The sequence below is a fragment of the Phalangium opilio genome, unplaced genomic scaffold (genome assembly GCF_054372755.1).
Source record: "Phalangium opilio isolate 3A_F unplaced genomic scaffold, DU_Popi_V2 ptg000540l_1, whole genome shotgun sequence".
Lineage (NCBI taxonomy): Eukaryota > Metazoa > Arthropoda > Arachnida > Opiliones > Phalangiidae > Phalangium > Phalangium opilio.
In genome coordinates this window covers 2705144-2731481 of record NW_028324244.1, presented here as the reverse complement: position 1 = coordinate 2731481, position 26338 = coordinate 2705144, and the positions used below count along the sequence as shown (strand labels likewise).

Sequence of the window (26338 nt, the reverse complement as noted above, 5' to 3'; positions counted from 1 at the left end):
TCTGGATCTACAATCAATGATTCAATCTTGCAAGTTCCATCACGTCAAAGGATCATTTAACAACGTGTAAAACAATTACCGCAGCTAAAAGGTGGCCTATGTACATTTCCAAAAGCATTGACGTGATTCGGAGCGAACCCGGGCGGGGGCGCTGCCACCCGACGAACGGGTGCCATAGAATGATGAGAAAGGGGAGGTGGTGGCCCTCTTTCGACTGGAAAATTATTAAGCATTCTCGGATTGCCACCCATCGGATGATGACGTAAATGTTGGGGCGCGGAATTCATCATACTCGGCCCGTTGGAACTACTTTGTCCATAATGAAAGTTACCTTCCACCGACCTTCTGTTGGCTTCTTTCTCTAAAAGATCCGCTAATCCCTTTGAAGATTCATCCCAGGGGTCAAAAACCTAAAGGGAATTTATTATCTTCATCAGGATAATCCACTAACGTTAACCCTAACCTAATGGGGGGGGACAGTACCTAAATCGTCGTCTTGCGATTTTTGCGAGTTACCAAACCCAAATGCCGCTTGCCAATCAGTATCGTTGCTGCTGGTATCAATGTAATTTTTCATTTGAATTACGTTAACACGATCATTTACAAGGCCCAATTGTTGATGTTCGGAGTTGGGAGCCCATTCTGAACAAATGGGGGGAAAAACCAAATTTTAATCGCGACCTTAAGTACTATTATTATTCAGAAGACGGTGGCGACATATCCTAAGAAGAAGAAGGAGTAGGATCTCACCTCCATTCTGTAGGTGGAGACGATCTCTTGATGCCACTGTACAAATCGGAGAAACCATTTTCTAATCTGGGAGCACCGATCCCGACATTATTCAAAGTCGCTTCTTTCGAGCGCAGTCCACCACCACCACCGCCGCCCATATTGGGGTTAAGATGTAAGGGGTTCATCTGCGGGTTCATTTGGTTGTTTCCTATAAGGTGACAATCGTTTGCCATTCTATTACCGCCGCCGCCGCCAATAGATCCTATATGACTTCCTCCGCCCTGCGATACCACCGTGGTGGGGTATTTTTGGGCAGAGTCGCGAAAGGAGGAATAGTATCTCGAGGATGAAGGGATTCAATCGGGGTTATGGAATCGACCCATCCCGACGACGACGAGGAACCACCGCTAATCTGAGGCGACAAGGGGATATTTAGAGGGGAGGCGATGGCGCCGTATTGCTCGAGAGGCTGCCAAAAGGAGAAGACTGCGTGGGACTGTCCGAATAAGTCGGGGACAAGGACCCGGGCGAATCTTCCATCCCCAAATTTCGCAAACTGGAATTCTTTTCAATTTCGTAGGGTATATCCGCCGCCGAAATGGCCGAAGAAGACGAGGATGTGGATTGGGACCAATTTGGGGCGTGCTACAATGTTGTTGGCTTCCGTCGCTGGGTGAACAGTTCAAACTACTAGTACTGCTATGGGTCGAATTTGTGCTTCCTCTACTAGGAGGTCTGCGATCCGGGCTGCTCTTTCCTTCGCCACTTTCTAAACCCAAATGTGCGCTTCTATTCTCTTTGCCGCCGCCTCCTCCTCCTCCTCCTAAACCCACGCCCGTGATTTTGTGAGATTTCTCTTCTGAATGCCGATTTCGTTTATTACTATAGAACGAATGAAAAAGAAAGAACGAAATGGCGTGAAGATCGTGGCAAACCACCCGCGTTGCTTTAGTTATGCAGGGGTGTGCGGGTACCCGACCCAATACCCGAAACATATTTTTTAGGACGCGAACGGGTACCCGAGTCCCAATTTTAAGCCTTTGCCAATACCCGCCGCCGAGTCTGACGGGTCCCGTTCATGACGTTACCGCGCGTGTTTCAATACTTCTGTCTTTCATAATTAAATAATTTAATTAGTAACAAGTAATTAATGAATATTGTTTAATGAATTACACTATGGGATAATGGCTCGGCTTTGAAATCTCCTGAAGCTAATTTTGGGGATTTTGCAGGTCGGATCCCCCCAGACGGGTAATTGAGAATAGGACCCGATACCCGCGGCGGGTAATTGAGAATAGGAACCGATAACCGCGGCGGCGGGTAAAATTTTATATTACCCGAAGTTTACCCGACACCCAAAAATCTGGACCCGTCGCACAGCCTGCTGGTTATTAGGCCTAGACTCTGCTTTCCCCCTACCCCTCGCCCCATCTTTCGAAACAAAGGCGTATGCAATACCTTTTATGATTCTCATCTCCAGAGCCGTGTCGACATTTTGTCCCTCCATTTTTATTAGATTTATTTAACCCGTTCAATCTGGCTTCCCCGTTATTCTTCCCGCCTTGCAACGACGGCCACACCTCTTTTTGGCTTTGTTGATTTTGACTGAAAGGTGACGAAGTTTGTTTCCTATTCACAACAGAGAGAGAGAGAGAGCATTTCCAAAAAAAAAAAATTAAAAAATAAATAAATAAAAAGCCATAAAACTAACGCGAGTACGACAGCGTCATTAATTATACTTAAACGAATTTGCATAAAAATTACTCTCAAAATTTAGTACAAGCTAAAATAAACTGGGTTTAAATGGGTTCTCCACGTTTGTATGAACCCTGTGTTATTTAATATAAATAATCCTTTCACTTCCTTGGGAGACTGACACTCTTCCTGACCTAATTTCAATTTTTTTTAACTTGATTTAAGAGAGAGAGAGAGAAGAAGAGGGAGATTAAAGTCTAGAGATGCGAGCATTGAATTCAAATTGGAGCATCATTTTTTTTTTCCTGTTTTTGATGTTTTTTTTTTTTGACATCAAAATCACGCAGTGGGAAGTAAAGTTTAAGTTATACCACCCAAAAATAACAAAAACAAGTTGTCTTAAAAGACATGACGCGGACCAAAGAAAGAAAGAAAGAAAACACTTTGAAGAAAGGATTGATTTACCTATTTACATTGCACATTCCTAACATCTGATCGTGTAATTTCTTTTCGTATTCTTGATGTTTCCTTTTGAATAAAATTGTGAAAGAGAAGAAGAGAGAGGGGGGAGAGAGAGAGAGAGAGAGAGAGAGAGAGAGAGAGAGGGAGAGAGAGAGAAAGAGGGAGAGAGAGAGAGAAAGAGAGAGGGAGAGAGAGAGAAAGAGAGAGGGAGGGAGAGAGAGGGAGGGAGAGAGAGGGAGGGAGAGAGTGGGAAGAGAGAGGGAAGAGAGAGAGAGGGAAGAGAGAGAGGGGGAAGAGAGAGGGGGGAAGAGAGGGGGGAGAGAGAGGGGGGAGGGGGAGAGGGAAGAGAGAGAGAGAGGGAAGAGAGAGAGAGAGGGAAGAGAGAGGAGAGAGAGAGAGAGAGGGAAGAGAGAGAGAGGGGGAAGAGAGAGGTAGAGAGAGGGAAGAGAGAGGTAGAGAGAGAGAAGAGAGAGGTAGAGAGAGAGAAGAGAGAGGTAGAGAGAGAGAGAGAGAGGTAGAGAGAGAGAGAGAGAGAGAGAGAGAGAGAGAGAGAGAGAGAGACAGAGAGAGAGAGAGAGAGAAAAAAGAGCGATTTTGTTAGTTTAGTTATTAAACAATAATAATAATAATGGGTAATAAAGGGGGGGTGGGCTAACCCATGTTGCATCTCCTCTTTCGTAAAACTGGCGGCTTCGTCTCCTAATTCGTGTAAATACATACAATCCGTTTTCGGGCATTGTTGGTTCTTTAGAAAATGGCTACAATATTTTGTGGTTCCTAAAGAAGATTTTAGCGTCCGTCCATCAACTTGGATACTGTTTACAGCCTGAATCGCTCTTAGAGCGTCATCTCCTTTTACGTATGTAACATATGCACTCGCACTTGGACCCTGCGCAAAATGGTGCAAATCCCTTATTTAATTAAGGGAAAAGACAAGGGGGAATCCAAAAGGGCGTCGTACCTGTGACCCTGCATACGAAGTTGTGTGGTTTACAACCACTTTGTGTATTTTACCAAATTTCCCAAAATAATCATGTTTTTTTAATACTTCGGTATCGGCTAGCCGCGGCGGTAATCCAACAACAAAAACTAGGTTTTTCTGAACCACTCTAACATTTGCTAAATGTTTTCGATTCTCAGAAATTTTCTGTTTCCTTTGTTGGTCTTTCTGTCTCTTTTCTGTCTTTATCTTTTGTAACCTATTACGGCAAAAAGAACTACTATAACCAGCTACACCCAATTATAACACATGCAGTTCATACAGCTTCTGGAAAACCCATTTCCCTGACATTTCCAGGTTTTCTTCCCATGTATTTATATGATATTTCCAGGTGCAAGGCCACCAGTGACCTTTTGTTGGGGCAATAACTATGGGATTGGTTATTTAATTCATATAGCAGCCTCTTCAAGGCACTCTTACATATTTCCCTGAATTTTACTAAAAACTTTCCCAGAGTTTTCCCTGAACTCATAGTGAACAATTTCCCAGAGTTTTCCCTGAACTCATAGTGAACAATTTCCCAGAGTTTTCCCTGAACTCATAGTGAACAATTTCCCAGAGTTTTCCCTGAACTCATAGTGAACAATTTCCCACTTTTCCCTGAACTCATTGTGAACAATTTCCCAGTTTTCCCTGAACTCATTGTGAACAATTTCCCAGTTTTCCCTGAACTCATTGTGAACAATTTCCCAGTTTTCCCTGAACTCACAGTGAACGATTTCCCAGTTTTCCCTGAACTCACAGTGAACGATTTCCCAGTTTTCCCTGAACTCACAGTGAACGATTTCCCAGTTTTCCCTGAACTCACAGTGAACAATTTCCCAGTTTTCCCTGAACTCATAGTGAACAATTTCCCAGTTTTCCCTGAACTCATAGTGAACAATTTCCCAGTTTTCCCTGAACTCATAGTGAACAATTTCCCAGTTTTCCCTGAACTCATAGTGAACGATTTCCCTGAACTCATAGTGAACGATTTCCCTGAACTCATAGTGAACGATTTCCCTGAACTCATAGTGAACGATTTCCCTGAACTCATAGTGAACGATTTCCCTGAACTCATAGTGAACGATTTCCCTGAACTCATAGTGAACGATTTCCCTGAACTCATAGTGAACGATTTCCCTGAACTCATAGTGAACGATTTCCCTGAACTCATAGTGAACGATTTCCCTGAACTCATAGTGAACGATTTCCCTGAACTCATAGTGAACGATTTCCCTGAACTCATAGTGAACAATTTCCCTGAACTGATAGTGAACAATTTGGCAGAGTTTTCCCTGAATTCACAGTGAACAATTTAAATCTCAGAGTTTCCCCTGAATTCACAGTGAACAATTTAAATCTCAGAGTTTCCCCTGAATTCACAGTGAACAATTAATTTCCGAGAGTTCCCCTGAATTCATAATGAACAATTTATATCCCAGAGTTTCCCCTGAATCGATAGTGAACTATTAATTTCCCAGAGTTTTCCCCAGAATTCATAGTAAACAATTTATTTCCCTGACATTTTCAGGTTTTCCAGGTTTGTATGAACCCTTAAACAAAACTCATGATCCTTACTCTTCAACTGAAAGTGGTTTAAAATCCGCAGGATCTTCGGGGTATTGCTATAAACAACCAGGAAATTAAGGGTGTAAAGTTAAGGAAGACGGAGGCACAGAGTGGTCAGGAGGAATACCTTTCGGCAAGCTGGACAAAGGCCATTTTCGTCTGTCCTAATACGATGCCAACAAAATCGACAAATTTGATAACCACATGTGCATGGAAAAAAGTTGATGTCATCCATTTCTAATGGTTCCATACATAGTGGACACTTTTTGGGAAAATAATTGCAATAAATTATTGCAGTTAATTGTTTTATAATTCGAAGCAATTAGCGTAGCTTATTCCTGATCAGCGCCACCTACCCATAGCGGCGACTTTGAGAACTACTGTAAGCGGCAAGCCAATCAGATGTCGCTAAAATCTGGTGACGTCACTGACGGGCACTCTCGGGGTCTTACCAAAAATGACGTCACCAGATTTTAGCGACATCTGATTGGCTTGCCGATTACAGTAGTTCTCAAAGTCGCCGCTATGGGTAGGTGGCGCTGATCAGGAATAAGCTACGCTAATTGTTTTGGGAAAAGCAAGCCCTTATGAATCATCAACACAAAGGTATTATTTTTTTTTTTTAGAGTTAAAAATAATTGGCCTACTTCCAAATTTTGATCTTCACAAGATGACATTTTTGGAGAAAATAAAACTGGTCACAGCTTAGCAAAAGCAGTACGCCTGAATTTTCGTAAATTCTCAAATTCTGAATGAACACAAAAAAAAAAGAAAGAAAAAACATTCTTTAACACTCGTAGATAACATATTGAGTTGCAATGTTATCCCTCTCGCTCCCAAATCTAAAAGGATTCATTATACGCTAATTTAATCATCATTTCCTACGATTTATTAAGCTATTTTACATTGTAATTAAAACAATAACTGATAATTAGGGTAAGTGTTATTAATTAATCATTTCATCTTTTGTTTATTATAATTTTCAACGCAATTTTTGAACTCTGTCACTTGTTTTTGACATTTTCTCCAGTCTCGAGTTTCAGCTATACAGTCTTGAACCGTGTAATGTAGCTGGAGACAACCCATTTTTATCAAACTTTTCTCAACAGGGTCAACTTCTTCGCTATTACCGTCAGTTATTGGTTTAGATTTTTTTTCCGGGATCATTTTGGAATATTGGTTTTTTTTATAATGAATGTGTTGGTGATATATTTTGGTCTTAAAACAGTATATTTGCCTGCAAATAGAAACGCAATGGAATCTGGGAAAAAAGTTCTAAGCTAATTTAATACTTTACGTTAATCAAAAGTTCAAATAAGTTGTTCTCTACAAAGATAATTAGAGCCAGAGGCAATTCAATTGTGAGTTATTAATTGCATTGCCTGAATGAGAAAACAGGTTTTTTTATCTCTCTCTCATATTGGAAACAATGCAAAACAACTATGGGCTAACAATTTCAATGTAAAAATTTTAAAACATATCCTACTGATTTGCATTTTTAGCTATGTGCAGGGGATTTTTATTATAGATATATATTGCCTAAAACTGAAAATTGTTTCTCAATGGTAATTAAAATATTAATAATTTAGCATTCTTCAAAGGAATTTCATTGAAAATATTTAGGGGTTAGACCTATAAATTCATTGGACTGCATCAAATAAGCCTAGAGGTTCAAAAAAAGGAGCAACAGCTAGGTAATGGGAAGTTGGAGAAGGGAAATACAACTTTGATTAGTCCTAAGCCTAGGCTAAGGTCCGATTTTCTATTACTAAAATCTCCGATTGCGCCGTAAATAAAATGAAATGGCTTACTATAAACAGTTAATTACCGTCCGCTCAATTATTTCCTGCCAACAAACCAGCTGGGGCTAAAAAGGGAAGGAACGAGTGCAATGGCTTATTGGGGTAGTCCCTTATCCTTATTATACGTTAGGCCTATCTTTTCTTGGTAAAGTGTCGTGACCTCGGAAGCTCCGAAGAATCGCGACTAACAATTTGCCCTACTTTCGTTAATTAGAAAACAAATACTCAAAATTTATCGCGATTTACTGGGGAAACAACGATAATTTTAATATACACATTTGTTTAACGATAAATATTTAAAAATATAAACTTACAACTGATGAAACTTCTCTAAATCTTCGCTCGATCTCTCTGTCAATAACTAAACTTGACTACTACGCATTACGTTCGCGCAACTCGCATTCCCGGATGACGAGAATATGCTAATTTCTTAAACAAACCTTTCATTGGCTTTCCAGACCGAGGCTACAAAAGAGAATGCGTTCCGATTAAGTAATCGGTATCTCTGTTTTCGTCTAATTTCCGTTGTTGAGGATAAACACCGAACGAATTCAATAATTTGCATATTTTCAAAAAGTTTGGAGGAACTTTGACCTTGATTTCTTATTAGGCCGAGGCCCAATTCATGTACAGGTAGTCTCGCGGGAAATTCGTGTCAAATTAAAGATCACATTCCAGCATTATTTTATAATATTATTAGCATATTTAATTATTAATAACCAATTAGCGCGTCATGTTTCTTTAAAATGCGATATTAATTGAAAAATAATACAATGGTAAGCGAAGTTTTCTTGAAACTGACAGTCTAATATTTTTTCCCAGTGTTTTAATAGGAAATTTGCGTGGTATTCATTATAATTATAATTAATTACGATAGATTTCAATTACCGCGCTCAATGACGATACTCCGGACTCGGATGAAGAAAGCAATGGACCAATTACAACAACAAAAGAAGCCTTGGTACCCAAAATATCTTTATATTTACAAAGAAATAAGATTACGGGTCTTTAGTTTCCTCCTTCCTTTTCCGAGACAAATTTAAACTATATCATTGAAAGGAAACCGTGCACTGACGCAAAGTGTATTCCTTGTCCGAATTGTATGTACATTGTAAAAAACAAAATCCTTTCTAAATGTGTCTAGGAAGAGGAAGCGTTTGAAGTCTATCGTAAAGCCCTCGAACACATTCAATATGGAAGAAATTCCGAAGCTGAAGAAGCTTTACAACAATTACTTCTGACGGATTTTACTAAACAACACTTTCCCAGGAGTGATCCCAAAGAAATTCCTTTACCACCTGGTCTAACATTACGTTATTTGGCCTATAAGAACCTGGCAGTAATAGCCAGTGAAAGAGGGGACTTGAAAGCAGCCATGAAAGCTTATTTAGAGGTCTTTGTAATATAGATTATAGAAGAAATTACCCATAAATCTCTTTTTAAATGATTTAATTTGATGTTTAGGCTGTGGATATAGATATGACAGATGTTAGTGTATGGTTCAAGATGGGTTTAATCGCTCAAAAACTTGAAAATTTTCCGTTAGCCAAATTATGCTTTGAAGAGGGCTTAAGATGCAGCCCCAATCATAAACTCTGTCTGGACAGAATAATTACTTTGACTTACGCTCTAAATGATTACACTGGTAACTTAAAATAATTACCCCCAAATTAAAATCTCTTTAGTTTAAACTAAAAAAAAATATATATTCTTTTCAAGCATGTCTATATTATATCGCAAGAGCTTTGGAAAAATATTATTCCTATACGAAAGGATTAGCCTTTAGAGATCAAATTTATCAGGATCATCCTATGCTTAGATTAGAATCTGATGTGACCTTTAAAGAATGGTATAAAAAATTCCTTAATTAGCCTTATTCCTGATCAGCGCCATCTACCCATAGCGGCGACTTTGAGAACTACTGTAAGCGGCAAGCCAATCAGATGTCGCTAAAATCTGGTGACGTCACTGACTGGCACTCTCGGGTTTTACCAAAAATGACGTCACCAGATTTTAGCGACATCTGATTGGCTGCCGCTTACAGTAGTTCTCAAAGTCGCCGCTATGGGTAGATGGCGCTGATCAGGAATAAGGCTAATACCTCCAAAAAGGTCAAAAAACACTGAAATTCCTTCCATTTATTAATTAGCGATCCGAGAGTTTATACCGTAAAATATGACAAAGAAGTTGCTCAAAAGGTTAATTAAAATTAGTTTAACATAAGTTAATTTAATAATAATTTGATTTCAAGTCCTATTATATTTTATTTTGTAGCTCATTAATGAAGCCTTAGAAATCCGTGAACGAAAAAGAGAACTGTGTAAACCAACATCTTTACCCAAAGTTTCATTCCAAAAATCATTTGAAAACTATAGTTGGAAAAGTCTAGGGGAAAATCTAAATGTTTTATACGATTTTATGAAAAACTCCGATACTCATATTGTAAGAAGAACGTTTTAAAGGAAATTTGAATTTCATTCTTTAAAAACCAAATTCTACGTTGTTGTCGTTAGTCAATAGCTTGCCAAGTAGATTTATCAAAATATTGGGAAGGAAAAGATGAGGGAACTGAAGGAGAGAAGGAATCTTCCCCCACAACAGTCACTTCCTCTTCGGAGGGATCGAGTAGCGAGGCCTCTCCCTCTTATCAAAACAGCGCTCAAACATCTCAGTCTCAAGACAGTCCCATAGCTAAGAAGGATGGCTTGTTGTTGATGGAAGTGGATGAAAATGGAGACGAGAAAAATCTCGCCAATAAGGAAGATCTCCCCGAGATTAATATGGGATCAACTGGGATCGTACAACCCAAAGGGAAAAGGAAAAGATTTCCTTATGAAAGTATTGACCCCGCCTGGAAGAGGAGGTCAACTAGAGTACGCAATCCTGGAGTTAGGAAACCTCAGGATAATACCAATTATATGGAATTGTTGCGGAAATTTCTTCCCTCTAGTCTTTTGTAAGATTGGAAACCCATTTGTAAATGTTTAAGAATTAAATGTCGGGCTTGGGGTTGGAAAAAACGTCCGATGGGTCGGGTACTCCAATAATTAGGCCTAGCAAAAGTACCAACTACCAAGGCCTAACAAAAGTACCAACTACCAAGGCCTAACAAAAGTACCTACTACCAAGGCCTACCAAAAGTACCAACTACCAAGGCGTAAAAAAAGTACCAACTACCAAGGCCTAACAAAAGTACCAACTACCAAGGCCTACCAAAAGTACCAACTACCAAGGCCTAACAAAAGTACCAACTACCAAGGCCTAACAAAAGTACCTATTGCCCACTTTGTCCAGTGCTAAAACTCATATCGGGTCAAAATTTTTAGTTTTCTAGATCACATATTAATTAAAATGTGATCTAATGACAATGATTTAAAGTTTTTTATAACAATTTTGTTTTTGTGGGGCCCTCCCCCTGCCCCTTGAGTGTCTAATCAATTCTTGACCTAAGACTTGTCACCGGTAAAAGGCGGGAAATTTTGAATTATTCAGAAAATTTACGCGGTCGGGTACCCGCCAGTCGGGTATCGGGTACCCGGATTTTTTTGACGGGTACTCCAATAATTAGCGGGTATCGGGTACCCGGATTTTTTTGACGGGTACTCCAATAATTAGGCCTACCAATTGTCCAGTGCTTTTCGGGTAGCAATAAAAATATCTGGTCAAAAATATTTAGTTTTTTTAGATCGTGTTCCTAAACATGTGTGATCTAAAAGCTAAAGTTTTTAAAAACTTTTTATAACAATAGTTTTTGTAATCCTCCCCTGCCCCCCTTACTGCCTAACCAATTCTTGACCTAATCCTTTTCACAAATAATTGGCGGGAAAATTTGAATTATTCGAAACATTTCGGGTAGTAAGAAATAAAATTTGCGCGGCGGTCGTGTAATTGTCGGGTAGCGGGTACTCGCTTAGGGCTAGGATGAGGGAGGAGGAATGTTGTAAGGATGTTGCTGCTAGGATTACGCATATTTCTGAAGTTACGATAAATCATAGGGGTGAAGGAAAAGAAGATGAACAGGATGACGATGATCCCATGGCTCTTCAAATTGATATCCCAGTAAATAATGACCATACTTACGGTCAAAGTGTACCCTGTGTACTCGAAGGTATACTCCTTACGCCTTAATCTTTTAAAATAAATCAAAGGGAGTTAATCGCTTTAATTAATTAATTAATTAAAACTTTCAGAGAAACAACAATTACCGGAAAACGTTGATTATTTAAAAAATTCCGAAGTTGAAGATGTAAAAGCTTTTCTAGAAGCTCATAAAACAAACGGGGGGATTCTAGATCTGTATAAGAGTTTTTTGAAAGAATTGAGTTTGAAATACGATGTTGTTTGGCCTTCTGGATTAACTGACGTTTATATGGGAGCGTATGAACGGTGGCGAAATCATATTACGCAACCTAATCTATTCAGCTCCGACGTTTCTTCGGAAAGAATTGAAATAAATGGATGGGTTGGTTCTTGGTTGTTGTTTATCGATTTAATTTCATTAATTTGAAATTAAATTAATGTCTGTTAATTAATCGTACAGATTACGTTAGTTTATCACGAACTGAAAGTTGACAAATGGCAAATTAAAAATAGACTGTCTTCAGTCTCTCCTTCGTTAAATCACTCCAGGAACAGTGCCGGGGGAAATGGTAATTCCTCCGGATTGGGTACCGACTTTCCTGGAAAGTTTTTCTACGAAGATGGCGATTTTTTAATTCATTCTATGGTCCGAAGGGACGCGTTTAAGGACAAAACGGTTGAATTTATTGTTAGAAGTACGTCGTAATCGTTTCATAGACAAAATTAAAACAGAACACACCACTGGGTTATTAATTAATTAATTTATTGTTTAAATTAGCCTTATGGCAACATTCCAAGCTTTGTATATTGGAAGGGGACATGTTGGGAGCCGTTAGATTTACAGACAAAGTTAGTAATTTCGTTCGCCCGCCCATCTCTTTCTTCTAACGTTCTTCCTACGTTGTTTTTAGGCAGCGACTGTTCTCAAAGAAGAAGAAGAATTTACTAAACAACCCTTAAAGTTATTTCTAGTCAATTGTCATATTTATAATATGATATGTTTAGGTACTTAATTAGCGAAGCTTATTCCTGATCAGCGCCACCTACCCATAGCGGCGACTTTGAGAACTACTGTAAGCGGCAAGCCAACCACTCCAGATGTCGCTAAAATCTGGTGACGTCACTGACTGGCACTCTCGGGGTCTTACCAAAAATGACGTCACCAGATTTTAGCGACATCTGATTGGCTTGCCGCTTACTGTAGTTCTCAAAGTCACCGCTATGGGTAGATGGCGCTGATCAGGAATAAGGCTAATTACTAATTAGTTTCAGCTTCAGGGATCAAAGTGATATTTTTGACCTAATTTTAGCTAGTGTCGATGAAAAACGCGAATCATTGCAACGTTCCCAATCTCTGGAAGAGGTTCACCGTCTTTACGAACAAGGGGAATACCAACGCGTCGTTGATTTGTTAGTTTTAACCTTCAAACGACCTCAAACGCGTCTTAAAAGCCTGGAAGATGGCAATATACCGGAACGTCATTACCAATTACTTCTTTTACAAGATTCCTTATGGAAATTGAAAGTTTTTAAGGATTGTCTTTATTGGGGTGAAGCGGCTTTTAACGAAGCGTTGCAACAATACATTTCGAGCGGTTGCAACACGACAACCAGGGATTGGGCTCATACTATCGCGCTTTTACTCTTGGGTTTGGATAAGTGTCTGGATAAAAACGAAAGTCTATTGGGTGAAGTTGGTAGCGGGAAATTAATTCGGTTGTCTAACAATCTCATCAGAGTCATTAGTTTACAAATGAATTGTTCCGAATTCAATTCCGAAACTAATATCGCCACTCTCGTTCCTTGGATGTTAATGTATCGACTTATACATCAGTAAGTGTGGTTAAAACGATCGTCATTTGAATAAGTTTGGCCTAAATTTGGTCAAAATTGCAGCGAAGAAAAGAAGATCTTATCGTTAGCTAGTAAAACAGTTCCTAAGAAACCCGAACCCCAAGTTATAGTCATTGACGACTCGGATTCGTCCGATTCATCTAGTAGTAGCAGCGACGAGGATTTGGCCTCGGCCTTACCCTCCTCTTTGATGCTACTCTTGACAGCCCACGATTATCTCGGTCGGAGATCGTGGTGTACTTATTCCGACGGAGCCTTCCTACACTTGACCATCGACGTCATGATGAAGGAACTCCAAACTTCGGACGTACATATCGATGATATGAAACAAGGGATTGAACAGTGCTTTTATTGCCTGTACGGTCATCCCAATAAAAGAACTAAAGTCAAACATATCATGGAACACAATACCAGTCCCGTTACCTTAACTTGGGAAAGCGCCATTCAACTGTACGAGTACTTTCAACCCGAAGTTGTTCCCGAGTTTGATAGTTACAAAACTAGCACAGTTTCCGCGGAAGTAAGTTCTTCGGGTGTCTTGGCCCCTTGGGGAAGAGTTTAATCTTTCCATCGATGATAGATTGAGAATCTCCTTCGAAGAATTTTACTTCTGGTTCCACCCGAAGAAGATCCGACTAACTTTACCGAAAGTGTCGTTGCGTATATTGAAGGGGGGACAAATAAGTATCCGACGGAACCATTGACAACCGCTAAACCCAGCGTAGCGGTTAAAGGCGCTTACTACTTGCTAGGGGATTATTATTTTAAGAATAAAGAATTTGGAAAAGCTTCCAAATTTTACATATTAGACATTGTTGTCAATCCAAATCGAATGGATTCATGGGCGGGAATGGCGTTGGCGAGAAGTTCCCAATTGGAACAAAAACTAACATCCGTAATTAATTAATAAATTGATTAATTATCTTTAGGTGTAATTAGCTAATTAGGATGTTATATTGAAATTAGAGTGATTTGAGAAACGATACGACAGTTTATCGTAAATCATGCTCGGCTTTGAGATGTTTTAAAAGAGCTTTAGAACTCGATCCAACGAGAATGGCGTTATGGATTGAATACGGCAATATGGCCTACATTTTACACGCTTACGCGTCAAGGCAACTGAAACAGCAATCGCAATACAATTTTCCCGATGATATTATCGAACTTCTTAAGAATAAAAGGGAAGAGATGTTAGGAACTGCGGAACATTGTTTCACGTCGGCCAATCAAAGATACCAGGATAGTAACGAACCGGCCGAAGTTTGGTTACATCATTATATGTTAGGAAAGATTGCCGAGAAGAGACAGTTAAGTCCGGAGATTTTCTTGGAACACTTTAGACTCGCTGCCGAACATTTGCATAATGAAGGCGCCAAATACCCAAAGAAAGTTTTGTATCACAATATCCCGGAGTTGGGTATCGAAGCTCTGGAAGTTTACTACAGGACGCATACGTCCATTTTGAAGTTCCTGATGAGGAAAGAAATCGATCAACCGACCAAGGAAGAATTTGAAACCTTACAACGTTATTTAAAAATTGCCGAAGATAGCCCGTTCGCTAACTTTGAAGAATTAAAAGAAGTAGAATCGTAAGTAACCCTTTTATTTATTTATTTATTAATTTAATCCTCCGTGTTTGTTTGTTTGTTTGTTTATTTGTCAGTCGTTCTAGGACGCTTAGTTCAGAAGAAGACGAAACCCCTCAGGGGTCAAAGAAAATTCCGAACAAAGGACAAGATCACGATTACGTTCACAAACACAGGAAGAAATCTAATAATAATAATATTCAAACTGTCGAATCGTCGTCCGAGTCCAGTGATTCGGCGACGGTCAAGGATATACTGAGTTCCTTATTGTCTTTAGTCGCCGAACGATTTGATCAACCCGATTCGAAGAAATCGTCACCGACAATCGTTTTGGGCGACCAAAAGTTAAAGAAAAAGGTCTCGGACGCCTTAACACCGGTTCCTAGTCCCAAAAGTGAAGCGAGTCCGGTCAAAGATGACCTCGAAATCGGTAATGCGACAAAGAATAAAGGGAAAACGACGAAAGTCGCGGAAATGCCGGTCAAATTAGAAAACTTAACTTTTAACGATTTGATTGAGAAATGTTTGGCTGCCATTTTGGAATGCCATCAACGTTTCCCTCAACATTATAAATCCTTATATCGTTTGGCCCATTATTATTGTTATTCTCAATTAAACAAGGTATACTTATTTAATTGTAATTAACTCGAAGAAAGAATAGAATGTTTTGTCTCGCTGTAGAACCTTCAAAAAAGCAGGGAAATAATTCTAGGCGGGACAAGTCACGTTCCAATCCCTTCTTTATTTGGTGAAAGAAAGAACACCAACTTTTTTAACGTAAATACCTCGAAAATTAGCCATATGCCTGATCAGCAGCGCACATGGGCATAGCGGCCAAAATTGGAACTATCATAAGGATGAGCTTAAAGTAGTGGCACTCTATGTTAACTCCCTATAGGGCATAATAAGTCAAACCCTCGGAAATGCCATTACTCCATTTTATACGAGCTAAGAGCGGAAAAACGTATTTTATAAATTTTATACCTGTAAAATCTTTTAAAAAACACTTGGAACTTGTATTTCTACTTACTTTCGAGGAAATACCACCGTTTTCTGAAGGTAAGAGTCTTTTTTTATACATTTATTAGTAATAAAAACATTTAAGGCGAGCTAAGCCTTGGTCATGGCCATAATGTAGATTTGCACATAGAGGCTAATCACTAATCTGCCGTGTTTTACAAGACCAAGGCTTAGCTCGCCTTAAATGTTTTTATTACTAATAAATGTATAAAAAGAAGACTCTTACCTTCCGAAAACGGTGGTATTTCCTCGAAAGTAAGTAGAAATACAAGTTCCAAGTGTTTTTTAAAAGATTTTACAGGTGTAAAATTTATAAAATACGTTTTTCCGCTCTAAGCTCGTATAAAATGGAGTAATGGCATCTCCGAGGGTTTGACTTATTACGCCCTAGAGGGAGTTAACATAGAGTGCCACTCATCCTTATGATAGTTCCAATTTTGGCCGCTATGCCCATGTGCGCTGATCAGGCATATGGCTAATTCCCCAAAAAATTAATATTGGCCCCTCTACAAAGTGAAAGTAATTAATTTTAGGGTATTTGGAGAGTACCAATAGATGAAATAGATCGTCCCGGAAGTTTCGCCACTCATATGTTCCGTTCCATCATATTATTAATTGACATTCTTCGTCAACAAGGGGACCATAATATGTTAACTCAAATGACAGTACAATTAAGTCGAACCCCTGATTTGGGAAAGTAATTATGAGACCCACCCACTTACTTAATTAATTAATTTCGACGCCATTATCTTAAGTTAAGTTTTAATTGGGTTTCTAGGAAATATCTTCGCGATACTGATAGACTACATTTAGCCCGGGAAGCTTTCAAATTGTGTCTAGGAGCGTTAAGGGATGAAATGAACTCTTTGCTCTTAGAAGAGCCACCGCCGGAAGAGAGTCGTTTGATTGGGTGCTTGATGGATATTTATAAAACGTGGCAGACTTATCAAAAGAACGCCGTTTATCCTGATGAAGCCAATGACCTATTAGAAGAAGCTTATAGTATGTATAAGTTCGGGGAAGTTGACCCTTCACCCCCAGTTTTGGAGCAAGCCATCAGATTTTGTCAAAGTCGACCCGGGTACAGACAGGTACTAATTAACTTCTCGTTTGTTTATTTCAGCGGTAATTAGCCTTATTCCTGATCAGCGCCATCTACCCATAGCGGCGACTTTGAGAACTACTGTAAGCGGCAAGCCAATCAGATGTCGCTAAAATCTGGTGACGTCATTTTTGGTAAGACTCGAGAGTGCCAGTCAGTGACGTCACCAGATTTTAGCGACATCTGATTGGCTTGCCGCTTACAGTAGTTCTCAAAGTCGCCGCTATGGGTAGGTGGCGCTGATCAGGAATAAGACTGCTAATTAACTTAATTTCTTTATAATTAGTCTTCCACCACGCAAGAGGGTGGTACCCAACGAGGTAATTACAATCGCAGTAACTCGACGGGAAACTTGTACGAGAATTTGCCAATGTCTTCGTCTCATTCCGCCGGACCTTTACCGCTGATTGTGCCACCACCTTACGCAATATTAGACGGTAAAGGTAAATCTAAACTTAAATAAAGCCTAGCTGCTATAGAGTGCTGTCACCTGTGACGTCAGATCCAAGGTATTAACGTCACGAGTCTGCCTGCCTTTAGCAATGGGCGGCCATGACAGTTACCGTTTTTTTCTTTATGGGAAAACAGCATGGGTGACGTCACACCGGCGCTTCTGACAGCACTCCATATTTTAAATCCTGATGAATTTTACAAAATTAATTCGAAATACTGCCATTTTTTTTTACACTTAATCGAGCCTTTCACTAATTGGGTGTTTTCAGAAACATTTTAAATTAAATTAAATTAAATTAAATTAAATTAAATTAATTAACGATTCTTTTGTAATTTTTATACCAGTAATAAATGTAATCCTAAAAATTTGGAATTTAAAAATAAATTAATGGCTAATTGCGGCGGCGGCTCTTGCATGGCAATTGGGATGTTTAACTAACATTGTTGCGTGTACTTAGGAATTAAAGAGTGTTTAATTGCGTTTCCCCCCCTCAGGTATGCCCCTCCGTTCCCCCGAACCATCTTTAATTTCCCATCAAGTTAATATGGCAGCGGCCCAGCTTCCATCAGCACTTCCATACTCTCAACAGTTTTTTAATTCATCCGGAACCGGAAATGAAGAGTTCCTAAAATGGTATTGCAGTCTACTTTTGGCCAATGCTTCCAAAAATGTAAGAAGAAACTAAAGTTCATCAAAAACAAAAACAAAAAACACATTTTTTGAAGTTTTGAGTTTCAATATGCCTTTTTTATTTCGATATTTATGTAATATATCATTTATTGTGTGTAAAAATATGTTTTAAATAGATTGAAAGTCAATTTTTATCCATTTTGAAGTTGATTTGAATTAATTTTCCATCGAAAGTGATCGAAAACAAAGTTTCTTTAAGTTTTCAATCAGACTTTGCTCTGTTCGTAATCCAATATTCTAGGTTAACCCAGGTTCAGTCGGAGAGCAAATTGCGACTGGTGAAAGGTAGGATCAACCGTAATTTGCTTCAAACTTTTCTTCCTGTATCTTAAGGTATTTAGAATAAAACGTAGTGAAAACTCCGGGTGATTAGAAAACGTTTAGTTCCCTTTTTCCATAATAGGCGGCACCACGTCCGTAAAAACCGTTGAAAACGTTGCGGATTTGAATATAGCTTTGTTTTGCCTATTTATTTAATTTTCTGAATATTCAGCCATATATTATTTATAATATAGACTATTTATATGATTTTCAATCATATCCCCACTTTAATTAGCCCCGTAACAATAAAATACTAATTCTTAATCAAACTACCGTTAAATTTGAATTTTTGAAATCGGAGTTTCCAACGCCAGGGTCGTATGCAACTCTTTGACGCATGCGCAGAACTGAATAAAAAGTTAACAAAAGTTTTGTGCCGCCAATTTCTCTGGAAGTTGAGTTATAAGTGCAGGACTTAAAATTTAATTATCAGCCCAAAAATCGCTTAATTAGTCGAAAATTTTATCAGCACATCCATTCTATACGTGTTTAAAAGCTACGGAAACGTGAAAAAACCCTTGACATCGAATAATATCGGCCAAATTGGTAATTATTCATATTTCCATATTTCACCCCCCTCCATCCATTTCTTCTTCGAAAAACGTTTGGGGGAGGCCATATTGCCGACTTTTTCTGTATCGCGGTGATTAAATCGTATTATGGTGGATGTTCTGGAATATTATTATAATGGTGATGAAGCTATGAATTTATGGGAATTTCATTACCGAAACGAAGTGAAAGAAAATATAATAGCAAAAACTGCTTGTTTTTCGAAACAATATCCGGGCTGTGTTCTGGTATATGTATGCTAATGTCCGAGTGAAAAGAGGTTCAGCATGAATATCGTCAAGGTCATCAACAAGCTTTTGATAATCACCACTTCAAGGTCATCAACCATCTTTAAATCAACAGTTATCCCAAAGATGTGGTTCACCTCATCAGCCATCATAAACTAAACTGTAAGTGCTAATAATTTTTTGTAAGCCACCATTTTGGGGGGTGGAAGAGGGAGGGTGGGGGGGGGGTCGCGAATAATGAGTGTTTAAAGGGGGTTAAGGCAGGGAGCCCATCGGTCCTATAATTCCTATAAAATCCGATATTTTTGAACCATTCCTATATTATGCTATAATTTCATGAAAGGTCCTATAATATCCTATATTTTTGACTTAGTCCAAGTTTTCGTATAGTTTAGCATCAAATTTATCAAAATTTAGTTATATCTTTTATCGAAATCACATACATTTGAATAGACACCGAAATTGCGGAGCTCGCTTAGGATTTTTTATATATTATATTGTATTTTAATTAAGTTCTTCTGAGTTTTCAAAGTAAAATCCAATTTGTTATTTATTATTTTTGGAGATTTTTCTACATAGTTTAAGCCCCAAAATTGTATTATATACGAGCAATTATTGTCCTATATTTTCCTAATAAAAGCACTTGATTTTTTCTCCTATAAAATCCTATAATTCCGGAAAAAATTCCTATTTTTCCTATAAGGAGTTTAAATTTAAGAGTGGGCTCCCTGGGTTAAGGGTCATTCAAAATGAGATCTGCTAGAGGTTTCTTGGGCCTATTTTCCCCCTTCTCACCCCCCACCCCCTAGAAGGCTAGAAATTCATCTCGTGTACCACTCCGCCGTTTTTCACAATTTTCCCGAATCTTGAATGGGAATGGGGAATTGACTGTACAAAATTGAAAATTGGGACTGTGGGAAAACCGCTAACTCGCTTTTTATGAAAAGGGGGAAAAGTATAGGGGAAAAAAATGTCTCTCTTTTCTCCTAATTGCCAGTCTTTTCTGATTGGTTTTTGATGAGGGTAAGACAAAACTTAGATTAAGGTATCGGATAGTATGGGAAAGCATCCCAGCTGCTGGCTGCCTGCCTCTGTCCCCTTTTATTACCGGAACAGAGAGAGAGAGAGAGAGAGAGAGATTTTTGCGAGGGAAGAAATATCGATGTCCGAAGCTCGTCCAAGGAGTACCTTGCAAATGACACTAAACACGTGCCGCTAATAGACCCCACCATCACGTTTCCGGGAATCCGAAAAAATGTATCTAGGATATTCGTGACGACGAATTGAACGAATTACGATACAGATCTAGATTCTATAAACAGATTTCTCTAACTCGCCCCCCTCTCTCTCACTACCCCCTCCACTGGTTAAAGGGGGGTATCAACTTCAACTATCGCGCAGTTTGTAAGAAATTGGAAAGGGGTTCCGATATCATATCGCACTGTTCGTAAGAAATTGGGAAAGGGTTCCGATATCAGGGTTCATACAAACCTGGGAAACTCGGGGAAATAAATAGTTGACAAAAAAACAGGGAAAACTAAGGGAAATAAATAGTTGACAAAAACACAGGGAAAACTAAGGGAAATAAATAGTTGACAAAAACACAGGGAAAGCTCAGGGAAATAAATAGTTGACAAAAACACGGGGAAAGCTCAGGGAAATAAATAGTTGTCAAAAACACAGGGAAAACTAAGGGAAATAAATAGTTGACAAAACACAGGGAAAACTAAGGGATATTTAGAATTTTTAATAAAATTCAGGGAAATTTGTGAGCTTTGAGAAAGTTGTCACGTGACAAGCTCTCAGTGACAAACTTATAGAACATATCTTAAGAACTTAGGGTTTAATGTAATTATTATTCTGATGTTTAGCAAAAATCAAGGAATTTATTTTAATTTCAGGTCGGTTTTTTCTTTGACTGAATGACGTCACGATGGACATTTCTTCGAAGGGTCACGTTTGGCCATCAGCGAGGGATCAAGATTTGGGCGGTCCAGTGCACGACCGAGCTGCACGGAGGATCGCGGGAACCAAATCGTACTATTCTAAACATCTGAAATGACGTCACTATATGGTTCCCGAACGCGTTGAACTTTTATATCGTGTTGCGTGAACTTTGACTTTTGTGGTGCGGCTACATCTGAACTTGACGCGAATTACAGTTATCTACGAGTTCATCGGGATGCCGAAAATAGTGGGTGAGTACATACTTTGGCGCGCGAATAAGCAAACTTTAAGGTCAAAGCAGCGCGTCCCGTAGTCCCTTTTCCCAGCTGTCAGGTCAGAGCCAAAATGTTGCGCGCGCATTAACAAACTTTCAGGTCAAAGCTAAGCGTCCTATAGTCCCTTTCCCTATTACGCCCACACATCTGGAAGTCACGTGATCATGTCACCTTGAAACATCATGGCTGATCAAGTTTATTACGGTCCTATCTGGACAGTGGTCGGAAATCTACAAACTATCTATCTGTGAACTTTGAACTGAACGTCAAAATGCGTCAATCGGCTTCTGAAACTGTTAAAAAAAACTTTCAGTCGCGTCGCGTGTTAGTTTTTAAAGTCGGGTTTAGTTTTGTGAACTTTTTGCGTCATAGTTTAGAATCGTGAATGTGACATTTTGTCACCATCTTTTTGAATTCGATCGTCGTTATAATGTAAGTACCCGTTTTATTATAGTGTGTTTTTTTGTCGCTCGCTTTGTTACGTCCCTGTACTGCTTTTTGCGTTATTTGGTTATTTTAATGACGTCAGACATCGAAGCTATACTACTATAAATGTAGTATAGATTGTACAGCGTGTTTAAGTCAGGAACTTGTAAAATGGATGATAGGTCAACGATTAGTTAGGGATTTCATTATGTTTTTCAAACCACGCGTCGAGAAATTCAAAATATAGGTCGAAGGTCATCAAGTGGACTCTGCTGAACACCTAAACATTAGAATAAAAAATATTGTCAGGGATTTTGAATTAGGCCTAAGTAATCTTAATCTTATGATACGTCCCAATTTAAACTTAAAGTAAGCTATTCATTACAGCGCTTTAAATAATATTTAGAATGCCTACCATTATCCAAAATTGAACTAAAATCTAAAACAAACTTTAAGTATGTTCTGAAAGGGTTGCTTCAACTATAAAAACAACCCCACTCCCCTTGTTATTAATAACTCCTTATATGGGAAAAAACCATGGGAAACTCGGGGAAAATCGGTTTTCCAAAAGCTGTATGAACCCTGAAATTTATTGATGCATTGTAATACTTTTCTTTCTATTGTAATTTATTCCATTCCTTTTAAGCAATTTCATTGGTCAAAAGGAATGATTTTGTTTTAACTCTGGAATTAGTACTACTAAATTAAGGGCTAGAAAAGGCGGGGGTGGATGGGGGGGGGGGCGATGATGTCATGCAAATTTTTAAAGATTGTTAGCTTAGTCAACGAGGGGCTTATTTTTAATGATCCAAGCTAGAAGAGAGAGGAGCTACAACAACACTATTTCATTGCACTCGGCGACAGTCCGAAATTCTTTATCTTTATTTCGGGCCCCCTAAAATTTCCCGCCTTTTTTTTTGTAGAAGACTAGATGCTCTAAATTTCCCGACAATTTTTTATTTTTATTTTTGTCTTTCTTTTCCCGAATTCCCTCCTGCACTTCTTTTCCTGCAATGGTTAAGGAGATGCTTGGGATTATTTTAGGGCTTATTGGGGGGGGGGGCTTTCTCTTTCTCTGGTAGAGCCGCAAACTCTCAACTTTTGATCCCCAACCCCGAGATTAGTCAACATAACCCCGGCGTTAATTTGAAAACGTGTTTCGTTAGCTTATAAAGACGAACGAAGCCCCCTCTCTAGATGAAAAATTTAATACGGGGAAAGATGGCGGCTGGAAAAAAGACGTAAAAAGAAGAAAATTTGATCTTTTGGAAGAGAAGGGGGTATAGTTGGGTGGGGGTGGCTTTATGAATAATTCATGACGTAGGATAGGGTTACTCGGAGAAGGGGAGGGGGATAAAGAAATGGCTTTCTTAAAATAGTACCCCCCAAAAATCTTGACTATATATACTGGTACAGGGATTTTAAAGGACTTAGCATTTATCATGGAGTGAGATAAATCTGGGATTTTCCCTTGTAGGTTATCATAAGAAAAAATATTCTTCATTAAGTTTATATCTTAGCGAATTACCAATGCGGCTCATCTAGGTTTCGAAAAGTTACAGTAGTGGTGGCCAACGCGCGGCCCGCGAACCTAATAATAGTAAAATCATCTTTCTTCTCACGTGGACGGTCTACAACCGCTGGATTATTATTTATTCTTCGGATTTTGTTGCTTATCCCTTATTTTTACCTTTTTTAGTCTAAATAATCAGCCTCTTTCATGTTACTTAGGTCTGGGGTAAAACTAGGGACTTAAACTTCTGTTATTAACTTATGGTATAACCGAAAGATGATACGCTTTTCATGGGTGTTTAGTGGGCCATATTTTTGACGTGTCGTTTGTATTCTTATAGATTAGGTTAAAACTACGACTGCGTGGAAATGTCCGTCCGTGTCGCCTTGAAGCAATCTTTTAGAAGTAAATAATTCTTTAGGCTTGAGTTAACGAAGTTAACCGCGTAAACCGCTTTCGAAATTAATTTTACGAAACTAAATTAAATCAAAATAAATTAAAACTTAGTTGGTAGAAAGATGTTCTTCGGCCCTGTGCCGTAATTAAGCTAGTTTGTAAATACCTCTTGCTTACTTAACCAAGAAAACTATGGTAGTCCTTATTTACCTTTCTTTGCCCCGCCCCTCTCTTTTTTCCGCAACAAAAAGCGGAAATTCCATTTTGTCGCTAAATTTCGAGAAAGCGGAATTGTTTCTTCCCGGCCGCCGAACAATTGTTTATCGAATTAAAAACTTTCCTCTTTCTTTCTTTCCGACTCTCTTTCTCTCTTTTCTCTGCTGGTATGTCTGTCTGAGAATAACTCCAGCCCCTTAACCCGGGGCTTTCCCTGCCTACCCTTCTTCTATTTTCTTCTTTATTAACCGGCGTCTCATACGGGAACGCGATGAAGTAAAACAAAGAACCCTTTCCAAAAGCTTTCGTACAAGTAAACAAAGCCGCCAGTTTCTTTGTAGTTATTACTAAACTAGCATGTTCATAATGATGCCAGCTGCCTAGTGTTAGCAGAGGGATTTTTACCCAAAACCCCCCTTGAATTGTTTTTTGGTCTTTTGTAAAAGTAGTAGTTTTCCAATTGGTCAAAATAGTGGACCCAAAAACGAACATGTATTTCACGTGTTTATACTGTATACTTCAATATATTGTAATCCAATTCATTATTATATTATATTGTTTATCTAATTTTATATTTGATATAATGTTTTTTGTCCATTTGAATGGAACCAATGTACATACATCCGTTCTCGAGCTTCCCGTTTATCTCTTTTCCAAGCCTTTGCCTTTATTAGTTTTAATTGGCCATTCCTTAACGTAAAGATAAGGGGATAAAATTCCAAGCGAGGGTTGTTACTACTGACAATGAGAGAAAAGTCTAATTAGCCCGCGATATAAAGCTCTGGTATACTTTTAACGCGAAACTATAATATCCTTTTTTTCTCTTCTCTCTCTCCTTCTCATTCTCTCTCTCTCTCTCTCTCTCTCTCTCTCTCTCTCTCTCTCTCTCTCTCTCTCTCTCTCTCTCTCTCTCTCTCTCTCTCTCTCTCTCTCTCTCTCTCTCTCTCTCTCCTCTTTTCACTCCACGCTTCCACGCTCCCATAGCGGATCTGACCCTTTTGTAATACAACAGTAGGAGGAAAGGCGCTAGTAGCGACTAAAGAAGGCAGGAAGAAAATAGGCTTAGCGATGTTGGGCATTAATTAGTCATTTTTACTTGACGCTTCGCAGGCACCCGCTGGAGGAGAGAGAGTGTGAGAGAGAGAGAGAGAGACTGGGAATTAGACTTTTCGAGAGAAATTCTTGACGGCGATCCTTAATTAGAACCTTGCTCCGTGTTTGCCTCTTTACCACCCCCCCCCTTCTCCCCGTCTGTCCATCTTTGCTTTAGCGTGTCTCCTTTATATATTACATTCCCAACCTAAGAATTATTAGAGTTTAACGAAGGAACGGCTCGTTTCTCTACGGGGAGATTTATCTTTTCTAAGATTGTTACTTAAGGAAAGAAGGGTAGGGATGAAGTTGCGGGCGTGAGATTTATATATACACCCCCTTTTCAATCTTGGAATGAGTTAGAAATTTGAAATTCACGATCATTAGTTGGAAGTTCAAAAGTTAAGTAGCTCGGTTCTGGCTGGAATATTGTCTGAAAGTTAAGTTTTCTCGACGATTGTTGCTATATTTATACCCCCGAAGGTTATAACCTGGTTAAACGGAAAGGTTTTCAAAGTTTTACTTCAGTTAATTAGCTTTTGATTAGGCCGTTTCGAATCATTTCGCCTGTTTTATAACCAGAGAATTATTTCCATCCATTCTAAGAATATAACGGGGGGTTTTCCCCTGGTAGACGTAAACTGACATAAGCACCAGTTACAACAGCACAGCAGCCTCTAAAAGCGACGACGTACACGCCACGTGTTACGTTACAGCCTCGACAGAACCGATAAGCGCGCCTAAATGCACGCGTATGAAAAAAAATTATTATTACACTTCAGCTTATTTTTATTATTATTATTTTTTCTTTTCTTTTAATCGGTGCTGGCGATTAGGCGGGGGCTTTTTTATTCTTTTTTTCGTGTTATAATTTTTCTTTCACGACCCCTAGTCGAGGATGTTGATTAGGGTCCCTGTTATTAACTGTTTTTCTTCTCTGACGCGTGGGCCCATGGTGCAGTGTTTTTGGAATTAGGCTCTGCATGGGATGGGATTCTGGCTTGTTTTTCGCTTACTTTTTTTTCTCTTAGCTTCCATCGTTTTCGCCAGAACCGTTCCTAATTATCTTTAGAAATGAGTTATTAGGGGGAAAGATTTAGTGATTATTGAGAAGATTTTCGGGCAGATTTTTTGTGTCTAGGGACTAAGGGATTATTGGTAGCTCGTAAGCCCCGCTTTTTTATGCTTTGCGTGTCCGTCGTGATGCCTGTTTCGGATAATTCGCCCCCCCCCCTTTTCTTTTTTTCTTCTTCATTATCTTTTCCGATTGGCTAATGGTTTGTCCACGATGGAATCTTAAGCTTTTGGCTGAATTGTCTTATTTACG

At 39.0% G+C, this 26338-nt stretch overlaps 5 protein-coding genes across 13 annotated transcripts in view; 2 read left to right on the top strand and 3 right to left on the bottom strand.

The window, feature by feature from the left end:
• Positions 1-41: 41 nt before the first annotated feature.
• Positions 42-895, bottom strand: LOC149588648 (uncharacterized). The gene is made up of 3 exons (XM_089862557.1): positions 751-895; positions 483-642; positions 42-408 (listed from the first exon to the last, which is right to left on the bottom strand). Exons 1-3 carry the CDS (start codon positions 806-808, stop codon positions 57-59), a joined length of 570 nt encoding a protein of 189 aa, XP_089718683.1. The 5' UTR covers positions 809-895; the 3' UTR covers positions 42-56.
• A 244-nt stretch (positions 896-1139) lies between these two features.
• LOC149588646 (uncharacterized) lies at positions 1140-7698 on the bottom strand. Its single transcript, XM_089862548.1, has 9 exons — positions 7557-7698; positions 6088-6188; positions 5568-5702; positions 5450-5496; positions 3851-4088; positions 3546-3778; positions 2893-2955; positions 2191-2361; positions 1140-1614 (listed from the first exon to the last, which is right to left on the bottom strand). Exons 2-9 carry the CDS (start codon positions 6115-6117, stop codon positions 1140-1142), a joined length of 1392 nt encoding a protein of 463 aa, XP_089718674.1. The 5' UTR covers positions 6118-6188; positions 7557-7698.
• On the bottom strand, positions 6307-7298 carry LOC149588647 (uncharacterized). 2 transcript variants are annotated; one of them, XM_089862562.1, is made up of 3 exons: positions 7252-7298; positions 6738-6822; positions 6307-6677 (listed from the first exon to the last, which is right to left on the bottom strand). In XM_089862562.1, the coding sequence occupies exon 3, from the start codon at positions 6605-6607 to the stop codon at positions 6395-6397; it is 213 nt and encodes a 70-aa protein (XP_089718688.1). In that variant the 5' UTR covers positions 6608-6677; positions 6738-6822; positions 7252-7298; the 3' UTR covers positions 6307-6394. The 2 variants fall into 2 exon arrangements, with proteins under 2 accessions (XP_089718688.1, XP_089718689.1); XM_089862563.1 differs by lacking the exon at positions 6738-6822 and having other exon boundaries at positions 7252-7286.
• Positions 7699-7798: 100 nt separating the features above from the next.
• On the top strand, positions 7799-18171 carry LOC149588645 (calcineurin-binding protein cabin-1-like). Of its 4 annotated transcripts, none has more exons than XM_089862545.1 (23): positions 7799-8018; positions 8120-8203; positions 8387-8635; positions 8707-8887; positions 8962-9091; positions 9392-9440; positions 9517-9684; positions 9756-10198; positions 11238-11350; positions 11433-11704; positions 11783-12017; positions 12101-12171; positions 12234-12327; positions 12633-13155; positions 13219-13696; positions 13757-14071; positions 14143-14765; positions 14840-15383; positions 15444-15539; positions 16316-16479; positions 16561-16873; positions 17171-17321; positions 17833-18171. In XM_089862545.1, exons 1-23 carry the CDS (start codon positions 8016-8018, stop codon positions 18021-18023), a joined length of 5490 nt encoding a protein of 1829 aa, XP_089718671.1. In that variant the 5' UTR covers positions 7799-8015; the 3' UTR covers positions 18024-18171. The 4 variants fall into 4 exon arrangements, with proteins under 4 accessions (XP_089718671.1, XP_089718670.1, XP_089718673.1 ...); XM_089862544.1 differs by having other exon boundaries at positions 17171-17327; XM_089862547.1 differs by lacking the exon at positions 17833-18171 and adding an exon at positions 17473-17703 and having other exon boundaries at positions 17171-17393.
• Positions 18172-21402: 3231 nt separating this feature from the next.
• The window catches only part of LOC149588633 (ELAV-like protein 3), a 269510-nt gene continuing 264574 nt past the window's right edge, over positions 21403-26338 (top strand). The window contains exon 1 of one of the 5 annotated variants that reach the window (XM_089862552.1): positions 21403-21800. The gene's annotated coding sequence lies outside the window, so the exon portion shown is untranslated. The remainder of the gene's footprint in view (positions 21801-26338) is intronic. The other 4 variants (XM_089862551.1, XM_089862550.1, XM_089862553.1 and 1 more) reach the window with 4 other exon arrangements.